This window comes from Uranotaenia lowii, chromosome 3, assembly GCF_029784155.1.
Source record: "Uranotaenia lowii strain MFRU-FL chromosome 3, ASM2978415v1, whole genome shotgun sequence".
Classification (NCBI taxonomy): domain Eukaryota; kingdom Metazoa; phylum Arthropoda; class Insecta; order Diptera; family Culicidae; genus Uranotaenia; species Uranotaenia lowii.
Window position 1 is genome coordinate 268,176,438 of NC_073693.1, and position 15,698 is coordinate 268,192,135.

At 35.0% G+C, this 15,698-nt stretch overlaps 2 protein-coding genes across 4 annotated transcripts in view; one reads left to right on the forward strand and one right to left on the reverse strand.

Moving 5' to 3' along the window:
• The window catches only part of LOC129758220 (ATP-binding cassette sub-family C member 4-like), a 30,433-nt gene extending 19,755 nt beyond the window's left edge, over positions 1-10,678 (reverse strand). The window contains exons 1-2 of the mRNA XM_055755684.1: positions 10,663-10,678; positions 10,470-10,575 (exon numbers count right to left, since the gene is read on the reverse strand). The gene's annotated coding sequence lies outside the window, so the exon portion shown is untranslated. The remainder of the gene's footprint in view (positions 1-10,469; positions 10,576-10,662) is intronic.
• The window catches only part of LOC129758219 (ATP-binding cassette sub-family C member 4-like), a 33,454-nt gene continuing 18,839 nt past the window's right edge, over positions 1,084-15,698 (forward strand). Inside the window, exons 1-2 of one of the 3 annotated variants that reach the window (XM_055755680.1) lie at positions 1,084-1,329; positions 9,982-10,279. In XM_055755680.1, the coding sequence (XP_055611655.1) occupies positions 10,095-10,279 (185 nt within the window). In that variant the 5' untranslated portion in view covers positions 1,084-1,329; positions 9,982-10,094. Of the gene's footprint in view, positions 1,330-4,250; positions 4,328-9,981; positions 10,280-15,698 lie in introns of those variants that run through there. The other 2 variants (XM_055755682.1, XM_055755681.1) reach the window with 2 other exon arrangements.

Genomic DNA, 15,698 nt, shown 5'->3' on the forward strand with positions numbered 1-15,698 from the left:
ATCGTCATAATATGCATTTGATGTCTTCGTCGCTTTAAAAGTTATTGGATGCAACTTTGTAGGAGACAATTTTACTCTATCTTTTTAACTAAACAAGTAATGTCAAATTCATAGAAAAAATGACACATCCTAATACCCTGAACCTGAACTTGAATACTTGAAACACACGATAGAAAAGGATGAGTGTTTCAGTTGGTAAATCTTTGCTTATTGAAAATTCTAGTCTTACAGAATAGTTGAAGAAAAAAAACAAGTGGTAACAGTACAGTACGAAATGTCTAACACACAAGTGAAAATAGAAGCTAAGGAAAAGTTGAACAAATTTGGTTAACGAATGAAATAACGTGAACCAAACTTGATTGGAAAAATAAAAAACGGAAAAAATTGAGGGATTTTATTCCACAAATCAATCGCTGTAGAAATTTTAGCAACTTTTTTAAATACTTATTTAGAAATAAGGTGGTCCTAAATACTGACCAGAGTACTTATCGAATAAACAAGTTTTTTAGGTTTAAATCTTATTGATTTTCGTAATGAATGTCAAAAGTTATAATTTATGTAAAGAAATGAATCCAACTGTAAGTTGAAATTTCAGGGACTAGACTAGATAAAAATTAATGTAGAAAAACATGTGAAAAAAATTCTCCTTGTCTCCCGGTAGGACTTGAACCCACATCTTGCGCAATAGTTAATAGTTATATTTTATCCTTATTCATTTCAAGAGATAGCAGTCTAAAATAGGTAAATTATTCTAGTGTTTACAACTTGGCATCTTTCAAGAAAGCTCCAACTTATCTATTGCAAACTTTGAACAAGTGTTCATTCTCTGCTGTTTAAATTTAAAAGAACTTTCTTAAAACATTGCAAAAGTTGTAAACAACCCTGACATCCCTATCAAGTCATGCGCTCACCTATACCGACGCTTTAACCTGCCGGTTTTTAGCCAAAATAATCAAAACAAAACAAATACATACAGTTCCAAGTTCGGCAATTTTTTTCGCTCATTTCATTCTATCTCTCGATTTAACTACCTCTAGTAGGGTTTGTAAAATATTTGTCCATTCAGTGTTCTGTCATCGTTCGTTCGGGTCGGGTCGGATCGGGTCTTGCTTTCACGCGATTCGTCGTATTTACTTGGTGTTTTTTTTTTGTTATATTATCCAACGAAGGCAGCACTCCCGTTCCTCGTGTCAATTCATTCGGATGTGATTTTTTTTTCGTCTATCATTATTTCGGTGGAAACAAATGTGCCAAATCGAGTGTAAATATTTTCTCTGGTGTTTGTGAACGAAAGATCATAACGTTCTAAATCAATCTCATTATTCAAAGGTATTTGATTGTTTGGAATGATTGGTACAAAGATCGAAGAGAATTGAAACGTTGAAATATCAAAAATTCTAACGAACATAAAATAAATGTTCGAAGAAATGGCTTTATCAGTGCTTGATTTAAATGGAAATCGAGAAGTTCAATGTTCATGACCAGAATATTGGTATTGATGAATTGATTGTTGGTCTATCATACACAATTTTCGGTGAATAATATGAGTGAATGACCTTTGAAATTCTGCCAATCATCAAGAAGAGATAAGCGAGAATTGAGCAAAACGCTCAAAATAAGAAGTGATAATTGACGCAATAAAAAAATCTGATTTTTCAATGCAATTTCTGGAAAGTGAGAACAACGTTGAAACGTGCGTTGATATGTGAAACAAAACAATGAATATCGTGTTTTTTTTTTATTTTAATAAATTTAATAATAACAACCAAAAACAGCGGCTATGTGAATTACTCAATTAAACAGTTAACCACAGTTAACGGTTGATGGTAGCAAAAGTGTGTCTGCTCTTTTGAGATTTGCAATACATTTGATCGCGTGCCCTGCAGAAACAAACATTGAAACGTTATCAGTCTCTTCTAGTGTAGATAACAACGTGAATCGATTTTGTTATCCAATTGTTTTGGTGCTATCAGTCGGAAATACTTGAGAATGTTAAACATACTCGAAGCTGAATGGTTTATGGAGTATTCCCATTTTAAGTGTCACCACAAAATGTATAGTTATCACTCTAAGCTTTCCGTACTTTTTAGTTATTTGTTTCTTGGAGTAGTTAAAATTTACGATTCAGATACAGATGTATACGACAGTGAAATAGGATTGATTATAATTTTCCTTCAATTTCCTTTAAAATCAATTTAAATATTTAATTAAGAAACTTTTGATGTCAGTTTACCTACATTTTATGATCTGAACTATACGTATTATAGCAGCGTGCAGTATTATCATTACAGAAACAAAGAGAATATACTAATATTCTGCTGAAAGATAAACATAACTTTTGGAAATAATAACATTTCGAGAAATATCTTTGAGATATATTGTATCAGCATAACATGCAGTGTATCAGCATCGCATAGCATTACTGGGAAACTAGAAAATATGTTTAAATTTACGTGCTGTTTGACCGACTGAAGAAAACAGCCATTTTTAACTGAGAGAAAAATTGGATAAAAGACAAACGTAATTCAGTGATAATGTTGTGACTGTCTTTTCTGGCGATTGCTGGAAAAGTGATAGCCTTCATTACCCATATTTCCTAGAAAATAATAAAATTAAAGAGTCACGACCGGGAGCTCACCAAAGCGCCCGGTCGTGATTTTACGATTCTTATGAATTTCAATTCAGAGATTCACTCAGACACGTCTTTCACTCACAAGAATAGATCAATGACTGACTTTGTTTTGTTTGTTTTGCCTAGTGTTGCCAAAATAACAAACGTTGCCATAGACATTTATTTTATTTTATTTATCTTCAGGGTTGCCGAATACAACTATTATTTTATTTTAATTAAATTTGATTTATTTTCTGCATATTCTTCATCTTATCCCTACATTCCTTCTCACCTCTATTCTCATTCAAAACTTTTTGCGCATCGACTTTTGTTTTTTTTTCTCTAGAACAAAATTTTATTCACCAAATATCCTTAATTATTATTTCATATTCCACACCTTTGTTCTCCATCCTAAAAATCATTTAATTTCTGAATATCCTTCATCTCATCCCAACATTCCCAATCAACTCTTTTCTCAATAGAATCTTTGATTAACAGACTTTTGTTTTTAGAATTCAAAATTTTATATTCCAAATTTCTCTCATCTCAATTCTACATTTCATCCTCTGCAAAAGTTTTTCAAATCTTAAATTGTATTAATTTTTTTCCGTATTCTTCATCCGATCCCAAAATATTCTTCGCAGAAGCCATCCCAATCTGTGCTTTTTCTGTGGCTCTTTTTTTATTTTGTTTTCCATAGTCGGAAAAATTCGAAAACATTCTTAGCAACAGCTTTCTCAAACTGTGCTTTTCTCGTCACTCTGTCTCTGTTTACGAGACCTTTATAATTCGATAGTATTCCTAGAAACAGTCTTCCCAACCAGAATACCTATTCAAAACAAATATACAGCCAAACAATCAGCCGCAACAGTCCTAAAAATCTGAGCTTCCAAAGCCATTCCGTCCTTATCCACCGGAAGGCCAAATCATAACAAACAATCAGCAGCAGCAGCCTTAGAAATCTGTGCTTCTTTAGCGATTTCCGTCTTGTTCCACCGGAAAGCAAAACCAAAACAAACAATCAGCAGCAGCAGCCTTAAAAATCTGCGCTTCCAAAGCCTCTCCGTCTTTCTCCCCGAATCAGAAACAATTTTTTTTCGTAAAATCTGTGCTCCCTGTGCCAATCCGTCTTTCTACCAGAGGTCGAATCAGAAATATTTTTTTCGTAGCAGCAGCCTTGACAATCTGCGCTCTCTATCTTTATTTTACTAACCAAGCCATTGTCGTGATTTTACGATTCTTTGAATCTAAATTCAGAGATTCACTCAGACACGTCTTTCACTCACATAAACAGATCAATGACTGACTTTGTTTTGTTTTTTTTTTGCCTAGTGTTGCCAAAACAACAAACGGTTCCATAGACATTCACTTTATTTTATTTATCCTCAGTGTTACCGAATGCAACATTTATTTTATATGAAATTAAGTTGCGGCTTTATCGGTGAATGTTAAAGAGTTGAAATGAAAGACGGATAGAAGATCAGAAGAAAATTCTAAGGTGGTGAAAAGAGCGAAGAGCATTTGAAATAGTAGCTTGACCACATACTGAATTCTTTGTCCCGCACCAATTTCATTTTATTTTATTTTTAATTAAATTTGATTTATTTTCAGCATATCCTTTATCTCAATTATTGAACGTTCAACCTTATAGTACTCGTTTCATAAAGAGTTGGATGTACCAGATCTAGAACATAAATAGGTTGGGTGCTTGGATACGTAAGTAATACTGTTTTTTTTGTAGCTAGTTGTCCTTTCAATTTATACTATCAAACAAAATACCTCTAAATGTATAAAATCACTTAAAATGTATACATGTTGAATCATTGCACAATGGGGAAAAAAGTGTACAAACCGCGAAGAAATTCAATATCTTTCGTACTACATGACCCAAATCTATGAAAATATACTTTTCTTTTGTAAAAATTTCCGGAGAATCGATTGGACATAGTTTCAAACACCGCACAAGCTTACGAATGGAGATATAGTGCCTTTTTAACCCCTTATTCCCCTATATTTTGTAAACATTCCAGAAAAACACTGATTCGAACCAGAGAATTTTGAATGAAAACAGACCTATCGTGTGTAATTTTTCTGAGGAATCGAATGAAGGCTGTTCTGGCCTCCGCACGCTTCAGAAAATGGAGTTATGGCTGTTTTACCCTCAATTCCCCTCTATTTTTCAGTTATTTCAGAAAAAAACTTATTCGAACTTGAAAATTTTGAACCAAATGGGTTGTATTTTGTGTGATTTTTTCCGAGAAATCGAATGAACGCTGTTTGAGCCCCCGCACGCTTTGGAAAATGGAGTTATGGCTGTTTTACCCTAAATTCCCCTCAATTTTTCAAATTGTTAAGAAAAAGCGTGTTCGGACTTGAAAATTTTGAATCTTTTGGGACGTATCTTGTGTAATTTTTTCCGAGGAATCCAATAAAGGCTGTTTGAGCCACCGCACGCTTCGGAAAATGAAGTTATGGCTGTTTTTACCCTCAATTCCCCTACATTTTTCAATAATTTAAGAAAAAAGCATGTTCGGAGTTGAAAAATTTGAACCAATGGAATGAAACCTATGTGATTTTTTCCGAGGAATCCAACGAAGCCTATTTGAGCCACCGCACGGATTAGGAACAGGAGCTATGGCTGTTTTACCCTCAATTGCCCAACATTTTTTAAATAGCTCAGAAAAAGCATGTTGAGACCAGATAATTATGAACCAAAAGTAAAGTATTTTGTGGAGTTTTTTCCGAGGAATCAAATGAAGGCTGTTTGAGCCGCCGCACGCTTCGGAAAATGAAGTTATGGCTGTTTTACCTTCAATTCCCCTACATTTTCAAATTGTTAAGAAAACGCATGTTCGGACTTGAAAATTTTGAATCTTTTGGGACGTATCTTGCGTGATTTTTTCCGAGGAATCCAATGGAGCTTGTTTGAGCAACCACATGCTTTGGAAAATGGAGTTATGGCTGTTTTTACCCTCAATTCCCCTACAGTTTTCAATGGTTTAAGAAAAAATCATGTTCGGACTTTAAAATTTTGAACCAAATGGGTTGTATCTTATGTAATTTTTTCCAAGGAATCCAACGAAGCCTATTTGAGCCACCGCACGGATTGGAAACAGAAGTTATGGCTGTTTTACCCTCAATTTCCCTACATTTTTCAAATTGCTCAGAAAAAGCATGTTCGGACTTGAAAATTTTGAACCAAATGGAACGTATCAGGTGTGATTTTTTTCGGGGAATGCAACGAAGCCTATTTGACACACCGCACACATCGGAAACAGGAGTTATGGCTGTTTTACCCTCAATTCCCTTTCATTTTTTCAAAAAGTTCAGAAAAACCATGATCGGACTTGAAAATTTTGAACTAAACGAGACTTATCTTATGCAATTTTTTCCGAGGAATCCAATGGGGCCTGTTTGAGCCACCGCACGCTTTGAAATAGTGAGTTATGGCTGTTTTTACCCTCAATTCCCCTACATTTTTCTGAAATCATTGAAAAATGTAGGAGAATCGAGGGTAAAAACAGCCATAACTCACTATTTTAAAGCGTGCGGTGGCTCAAACAGGCTTCATTGGATTCCTCGAAAAAAATTTCATAAGATAAGTCTCGTTTAGTTCAAAATTTTCAAGTCCGATCATGGTTTTTCTGAACTTTTTGAAAAAATGAAAGGGAATTGAGGGTAAAACAGCCATAACTCCTGTTTCCGATGTGTGCGGTGTGTCAAATAGGCTTCGTTGCATTCCCCAAAAAAACCACACCTGATACGTTCCATTTGGTTCAAAATTTTCGAGTCCGAACATGCTTTTTCTGAGCAATTTGAAAAATGTAGGGAAATTGAGGGTAAAACAGCCATAACTTCTGTTTCCAATCCGTGCGGTGGCTCAAATAGGCTTCGTTGGATTCCTTGGAAAAAATTACATACCCATTTGGTGCAAAATTTTAAAGTCCGAACATGATTTTTTCTTAAACCATTGAAAACTGTAGGGGAATTGAGGGTAAAAACAGCCATAACTCCATTTTCCAAAGCGTGCGGGGGCTCAAACAAGCTCCATTGGATTCCTCGGAAAAAATCACGCAAGATACGTGCCAAAAGATTCAAAATTTTCAAGTCCGAACATGCGTTTTCTTAACAATTTGAAAATGTAGGGGAATTGAAGGTAAAACAGTCATAACTTCATTTTCCGAAGCGTGCGCGTGTCAAACAGCCTTCATTCGATTCCTCGGAAAAAACTCCACAAAATACTTTACTTTTGGTTCAAAATTATCTGGTCTCAACATGCTTTTTCTGAGGTATTTCAAAAATGTTGGGCAATTGAGGGTAAAACAGCCATAACTCCTGTTCCTAATCCGTGCGGTGGCTCAAATAGGCTTCGTTGGATTCCTCGGAAAAAATCACATAGGATTTATTCCATTTGGTGCAAAATTTTAAAGTCCGAACATGCTTTTTTCTTAAATTATTGAAAAATGTAGGGGAATTGAGGGTAAAAACAGCCATAACTTCATTTTCCGAAGCGTGCGGTGGCTCAAACAGCCTTTATTGGATTCCTCGGAAAAAATTACACAAGATATGTCCCAAAAGATTCAAAATTTTCAGTCCGAACATGCTTTTTCTTAACAATTTGAAAAATTAAGGGGAATTTAGGGTAAAACAGCCATAACTCCATTTTCCAAAGCGTGCGGGGGCTCAAACAGCATTCATTCGATTTCTCGGAAAAAATCACACAAAATACAACCCATTTGGTTCAAAATTTTCAAGTTCGAATAAGCTTTTTTCTGAAATAATTGAAAAATATAGGGGAATTGAGGGTAAAAACAGCTATAACTCCATTTTCTGAAGCGTGCGGAGGCCAGAACAGCCTTCATTCGATTCCTCAGAAAAAATTACACACGATAGGTCTGTTTTCATTCAAAATTCTCTGGTTCGAATCAGTGTTTTTCTGGAATGTTTACAAAATATAGGGGAATAAGGGGCTAAAAAGGCACTATATCTCCTTTCGTAAGCTTGTACGGCGTTTGAAACTATGTCCAATCGATTCTCCGTAAATTTTCACAAAAGGAAAGTATATTTTCATAGATTTTGGTCATGTAGCACGAAAGATATTGAATTTCTTCGCGGTTTGTACACTTTTTTCCCCATTGTGATTGGAACACAACCTGATCAATATTAGAATCTTGGTGTTCAATAATTGTGAAAAAACACAATTTTTAGTAAAAGGGTTAATATTACTTGGAAAAAGTCATACCTCTTCAATGCTGCGGATCAGATTTAATTTTCCTTTACGGTTAAAAAAGGACAATTAGCCAAATTTTCAATGGTGACGGAAATTATAAGAAAAACATGAGGTATCAAAGAAAAAAAGAACATAAGCCGGAAATATCATGATTTTTCGAAAAAGATACAACGGCTCACCGGCAGGACTTGAACCCGCAATCTTCGATTCAGTTCAACGTCACGTTAGCCAATTGCACCACGGTGAACGTGACAATTAGCCGGTTAGGGTCATATAGACCCGGATTACTATTTTGGCTGTATCTTCAAAACTACTACCATTTTCGAATCGTCTGCATGTTCACTATCTATTTGTGAAGAAAAAAGAATTATTTTGATTTTTGTGGTGTCTGGAAATTGGACAGAAAGGCAATATGGTCAAAAAAAAAGAAGCCGTTTTTTGATCAAAGGTCGTGACCACCTCGGTTGAAATAATGAAATTTCAATAAGCTTAACATTGGCAAATTTAAAGATTCATTTAAAGGAAAAAAATTTTTGGTTTCCGATGTCATACACAGCAATATTATTTCCTGTAAAATTACGCAAATGTCCTGTAACAAAAAGGCGCAGGACATTTACCGTAATTTTACAGGTCGAAAAACAAATAACGTGACATTTAATTTTAAATGCACAACTTTTATACAGGACATTTGCTGTAATAATAAATGAATCTTCGTTAACTTTTAAGGAAAACAATTTAAAATTACAAGTTTTGTTAGTTACAGATTGATTTATTTCAAAGGTTGCAGTTTCAGTGCCACGTAATAATCAAAAAAAAATTCTGTGTATGTATTGAATGGAAACAAAACAAAAAAATTAAAAATCTTCGATTTTCTTTTTGAAAACCATTGTTTTCTACATCATAATTGGCTAATGTTTGTAAAACTGGGCTGATAAGTTATTAAATCCATAATAACATGGAAACCAATGGAAACGAACCTAATTTTTTTTTGTGATATTTTTATCACATTAAGAAACGCGAAAAACATTCAACGAAAGATTTCATAAATTCGCTGAACCGTAATTCAACATGAAATGGATTAATTGTGCAGAATTCTAATTCTTGAGTTTATTGAAGTGTCTTATTTGATTTCTTAAAATATTTTTCAAAAATTAAGTTTAACATTTCAGAGAAGTTGTGCTCAGGGTAACAAAAGGCGTAAAGTAAAAGTTGATAAACCTCAGATTTTGTTCTCAATTTGTTGAAATTCTATGATTTAATACTAGAATTGGTCAACCAATCAGTTTCTTCATTATAAATTCATCACTATCGGTTGTAATTGAATATAATACTACTTTATTTTAGCAGGTCAACGCTCCTGCAATTGCCCAGAATTATTATTTAGAATCAACATTCGTGAACGAAACATTTTAGTTCACGATTCTGGGAACACTTTGCCAGCCGGCCGGGAAGATAAGGCACATGCTCTGACGATTGTTTATATACTATCTTATCAAAAGCTTGAACGTAAATGGAGCTTATTTACACATTTTACTAATGGCAAGTCATCACAAGGTCGGTTCCTATCTCATTTTAAAAATTCTATTTAACATGTTTGTTTTATCGATGAATCAATTACAAAACTTTTTATCAATCATTGAGACATCCGAGATTATCGCAGAAAAAAAACCCCAAGACGACAGGCCTCCGTTTTGTCAATTCGGCAATAGCTTAAAATAGCGCCGGATTCCCGTTATCGCGGACTGCTGCTAGTAATAAGTAACAAAGTATATATTTACTATCATGACGTAGCAATCCGTTCGCAGCAACCCGCGCCATAGAGAGCAAGACAGGAGTAGACACGATTTGTAAAATCATCATCATTCAAGTAGGTAGGACTTACCGCGGTTGGTTTTGGCTCTCCCGACGTTCCTGGCTAGCCAGTTCCAGTAGGTTTTCATGCTTAGAAGCCACCAGACTGCTATCGACAACGGTCGTTAGAGTATCACATTTAATAGGTTTTATTTCGCTGCCTGACAGTCAGCCATTCACTTCACTTATCAGCGTAACTGTGAAATAGTGACGTTGCTTGTTTCAACGCCTTCTTGATTTACCGAAATTATCTAAAACATCTGGATATCGGTTTTTGGTGTTTCGACAGATCTTGCGAATGATTGTGAAATAAAGTGAACGCACGTTATTTTCAAACTAAACGGAAATAAATCAGTCAGTTGGTGAAAATTACAAAGAACCGCAACCCAGCATGCTGTAGTGATGGAAGCGATCCGAAGAAAGTTACCTCCGAATCCTCGGGAAGATGCAAATCTGCTATCGATACTGACGTTCTGGTGGACGATAGATCTGTTCAAAAAAGGCTATTCGAAAGTGTTGGAGCTGCAGGATCTGTTTCAACCACTGAAAAAAGATCAGTCCGATGTGCTGGGGGATCGACTAGAAAAGTAAGTAATTTTATCTTTGCAGCAAGTCATCCCTCGATAAGAGAGTAACTGTTATGAGTATTTACTTAAATGAGCACCTCTTGAATCTTAAACATTTATATGATCATAGCACAAGCAAAATAATAGTATGGTTAAATGATGCAAAAAAAATAATTTTAAGGTACTTTTGTGGAGAACCAGTAATACTTACCGGCTACAATGAAAGTTACCGAAGCAGAACACGTGTTCGGAGTCACGATGATTCTCGTGAACCGTGAAGCTTGTTTCAAACACGTCATGATGCGACCAGACCAGACCTGAAATCAGAACATAAATAAACGAAACATTAACGTATTTAAAGAACCCACGCGTTTTTTCCATATCAAGTGAATATTGTCAAATACCTGTTGATGTTTTTTTTATGCTAAATTCACAGTGAGGGTATGAATTTGTGTGTACTTATGTTTTTGGAATAATTCAGTTTTCGTTGTGCTTCGGTCGCGTGCAGTTCGATTTAGCTTAGCTCCCGTTCGTCGGCCGGGTACATCGATAGGGTGAGGGGAAGATTGAAGTGATTTAAAATGATGAAACTAAAAAGAATAGTGTAAGGATCTTAGTTTCATAGAGTTAAAAGTGGTTCTAGATACGTGGTTAAAAGGAAAATGAAAAAATTATTTACTAGAAGAAGTGAAGTGATGATTGTTGGTGCGAAAGAGTAGTCCCCGAATCGTGTGTAAACACGTTCACCTAACCGTCTGGAATATAGCTGGCCTGGCGGTTTCGACATTTTGGGGAGATGATCGAAATGCAGATCCGGTGAGAAACTTCCAATTTTCACTTATATGTCTTCTTGTTTACGCTCAATTTTGTTTGTACAAGTTATTTGAAGAATTAGTTTTTTTTTCAATCGTAGTAATCTGTGACTTTGCAACTTTTGCAGCGTGGTTTATGTTCTCCGCGTTCGTGCGGTTCGTGCAGGTTTGTGTTATTGCTACTATATAGGGCCCACGTTGGGCGATAGCTGCGCTTTTTGGTGGTTGCGGCGAGTAGCAGATCTTCTTTATGTTGAGCAGACTCGAGACTGGTTTTCAATTTCACAAACGGAATGCATTTTCGTCTTCTAGTGTCGATTAGCTGTTTTTACTAAAATTTAATTCGATGACGATTTCATGATGGTAGACACTCCTAGTAATAATCGAATAATCAAATTTTTCCTTACATGTCTGGAACATAAATTAATTAAACAATTTTTTTTAAGTTTTAAATACCAGTGCAATCACAGTTTTAATCATAAAACTACACCTTGGGTAAGTTTTGGTGATTAAGTATGTTACAAACCTAATCAATCACCAAATCGTTAGTGTTTAAAGAGCGCTAGAACTTTCATCAAAACATTTCAAATAGTTTACTCAGATACATCTTCAAACAGTTAATTTTTCGATTTAGTTTCGAATTTCTATTTTGCACTAATATTTTCCAAATTAATAACCCTTGATAATGTTTTTAAGTACTCTTTAATCAGGATCCATTCTGAAAAAGTCTTTTATTATATTTAACTGTTATATTTTGATTATTAATTTATATTACAGGTTAATTAGCCTAACATGCATTTTAAAATTCAAAATTAAAATTAAAAATGTGATTTAAAATAATTTTAAAACAATTCCAGCACTGCATATTTATTTGGTTAAACCTTGTCACGATTTTATTGTTTTCTTAACTGCTTTCATGAAGTTTTTATCTCTCACTTTGTTTAATTATATTTTTCCATTAACCTACCCAAATATTGTGTTTTTCACTTTATATTTTATTATTATATTTAAATATTATATTTAAATTCCAAAATTTTATATTGCTTGTTCGTGAATTTATAACCTTTATCGAAAAATATAAAATTTAATAACAAATATGGTTGACAGCTAAGAACTGAAATGTTTTCAAAATTAGTTTCATATGAATGATATCGTTTTACTGATTTTACAAAACTCTTATGCATAATTTATATCAACATCGCGAACGCACCAATGAAAATAAGTACTAGGGAAGGCAAAACGGGATTTTTAAGTGCTTTCCAATGAAACATTCGTACACCAACATAATTCAATACAACAATTACTTGTGCAATAACAAAATAAATCTCGATATTCTAATTATATTTTTATTTCAGATCTGTATCCTTTTAAAAAAAGATATATTCCATAATTATAATCATATATATTTTATTACATTGTGCAATTTTTTACATATTTTCCTTATATGAAGCATACATGTTGATTTTTAGAAGGAATGCATCTGGGGATAACCCAAAGAAATAATTGCAAGCGGCACGGGTAGCCGGCCATTGTAGGTTTCTGAGGGTTGGATGCCTTCTTTCGACGAACCATCGGACCGTGGAAGCCCTAGAAGAAATTCGAAGGCCAAGCCACACAGCCATAGGCAGGACCTTGCTACCGATGGGGGAACCATACATACATACATACATACATACATACTTATGTTTTTGGAATAATTTTCGAGTTTTTTTATACTATATTTCTCGTTCAATGCTTTGTGAATCTCTAACAGTTTTTGCAAGCTTTACAGAAAACATCAGAATATGAAAAATTAATCGTAACAGCTGGAAAATATTCAGTTACTTGTCAAAACAGCGATAAAAAAATCCCTTCCTTTCGAGAAAATTTAGTTCGAAAAAAAATTCAAGCAGGCTTGATGTAAAAACATAAAGGGATGCATAAAATTTTATAGAATTAAATTTAACGGGCAGTTCCAATCAGGCATGAAAATTTTCGTTCATTCACGTTGACGGCGAAATTTATTTTGGATCACTATACCCAAGAAAATATGATCAGTCATGGGTCATGTCATGACAGGAATATTCCGATCATGTGAATGTAAATACCATTCATATTCACGTGATGTAAATATTTTTCACGTATGAGAAGAGTGGGCGATGAATGAAATTTGGGAACCAAATGGAAATTAAAAAAGGCGTCTAGAAACGCTTGTCTCTATTTTCATTTTTTATACTATTTATGCAGGTCTGCCCCAATGGGGCATCTGGAGACCATGTGTATTGGGCCTAAATTATTGCTTGTCCTCACTGTCCCACGGTACAACTCGACTGGCTGGTGGTGATGCTGTGCCTGCCGAATATATAGTCGAAGGCCGAATGGACGTCGTCTAACTTCGTGTAACCGAGCATTAATTTTCGGCCACACACTATTGTTAGTTAGAATTTGCCATAACATTTGAAAATCAGCTCGGCAAACAAAGATGCAAAAAATTACATTTGTGATATTTCTCATGACCCATTTTTACTATCATGTCATGACCGATATATTGGAGATTTCAATGATCAATGACAGAATGGAAAAATCTTTCTTTACCAAAATAATCATTCATAGCATGCTTTCATTTCAAAAAAATCTTAAACTAACGACATGTGAGGAAAAGAATGGGTCACTAGTCGCAGTTTTTAGCTCATGACTATGACATTATCCCATCCCTGGTTCCAATGCTTCGAAAATTGAAAATTTTTCTGAAGTGAGTCTTTTTTTTTTCCAAAATAAAATTTTGGAAAATCATGCACGTAGCTAAACACGTATTTTTTTAAAATTAGAGTGCATTTCCCACTTTTCTAAAAAATTTGATAATGTTCGTTTCCTTTTTATTTTGGTTGGGATATCCTAAGTGAACCAAAACCAATTTTCAATTTAATTGCGACAGATGCTTGCTCTTAATAATCTTAGAGTGGAATATTAAATTGAACACATTTTCCAAATTCCAACTAACCATTAGACCGCTGCAGTGGTCCAATTCTCGAAAAAGCAGGCAAAAAGTCTGTTTTCAACATTTTTTGCTCTGAAACCTTCCAAAATTGTTCGAAAATCATAATTTCACAAAAAATAATATAGGGAAGAGTGGGGTATCATGGGCCACTTTTTTCTGGGCTTCATAACTTCTTCACCGCGACCAGTCAAAATGACTGGTAAAGGGAAAAAATTTTATATTATAATATTTTTAACTTTTTTCTTTTGAATTTATTTTGTTATTTATTCGATATCATTTTTGTTATAAAATGGAAATATTTTTTCACCATGGGTGCACGGAACCACCTCATTTTCGCATAGTTGACGAATGCGTGTATGTCGTAAAATGAATATTTCAAATAATTATCAAAAAATTAATACCGTATTTGTTTTCACCACCCGAAAGTGTTGCACCATCCAGGCTGAAAACGAGCATGAATCGAGTTTTGCACCCACCTTTGTTGGTGTACGTGAAATCGGCAGTGTAAACAGAAAACATCAAGCTGTCAAAAATCCATTACAGCTGGTATTTGTTTTCGTTCAACTTCGAAAATTGAAATGAAATTTACTTTAGTTGATCATTATCTTTTAAATAATATGAAAATTTTAGCTTGAATTTATATATTATGTTGAATTGTGAAGATTTCAGATTTATTTTGCTTGGTAGATTCGCCTCTGGCTCTGATGATAACTGCAATACCGGCTGATTCTGGGCGGTCTATGATTGCTGCTGCTAGACTGCAGTTAACCCAGCTTGAAGGTTCCGGTATTTTGAACGTTTATTCCTCGCAAATACCTCGAGTACCTATTTCCGTTTTCAGATGACAAAAGAAAAATTCTTGGAAGTCAAATTGGCGAACTCAGATCGCGGAAGTCGGGGGAAAAAGTTTTGCTAACAGACCGAAACGAACGGAATTCAAGCTCCCAATGCGGGTGTAGTCTCGAACTACCGTTTTTGAAGGGCAACGGGTGGGAATCCGGGACTTGGCGCAACCGAGCATCGTCACCCTAAGGCACAGCTCGAAGCAGAGTAGCTTCGATGCAGCTGAACGCTTCTTGCTGTGGAGACCAACTTATAGGACCCTCCCGAACAAGAAAACTTTTCGGTTTGGGCGATTCCACCAGATCTTTTGGTTGGTATTTTTGCACTCGGATTTGCTGTTTTTTTGGCATCGCCTGGAACCGATTGCAGCAAGCCTTCTGGGCACATTTCTTCTTGGGAGCGTTGTTTGCTTTGGAACGTGCCATCCAGGTGCAATTCTCTGCCTCTGTTGGAAACGGCACTGGTATTGAATCCGGAACAAGTTTCCGTTCTTCGGGATAATAAAGAAAAAAAAAAAACTCGAACGCAATTTTTGCGGTATAGAAATAAACCAACCAGCTGATATTTGTTTACATCGGGAAGCACGTGCTGTTAAAATTCATGATAGTATTGGTGAGAGCGCAAGCAACACCGAATATTTTCAGAGTGTTCCACCGTCCACTTTATGGTGCACTACCAGTGGACTACTCATCATGAAAACGAGCATGAAAACAGCAAAAAGTGCACTACCGGTAGTGCCCCGGTGCACCACCACACGAAAACGAATTCTCTATTAGTTGATCATTGTCTTTTAAATAATATGAAAATT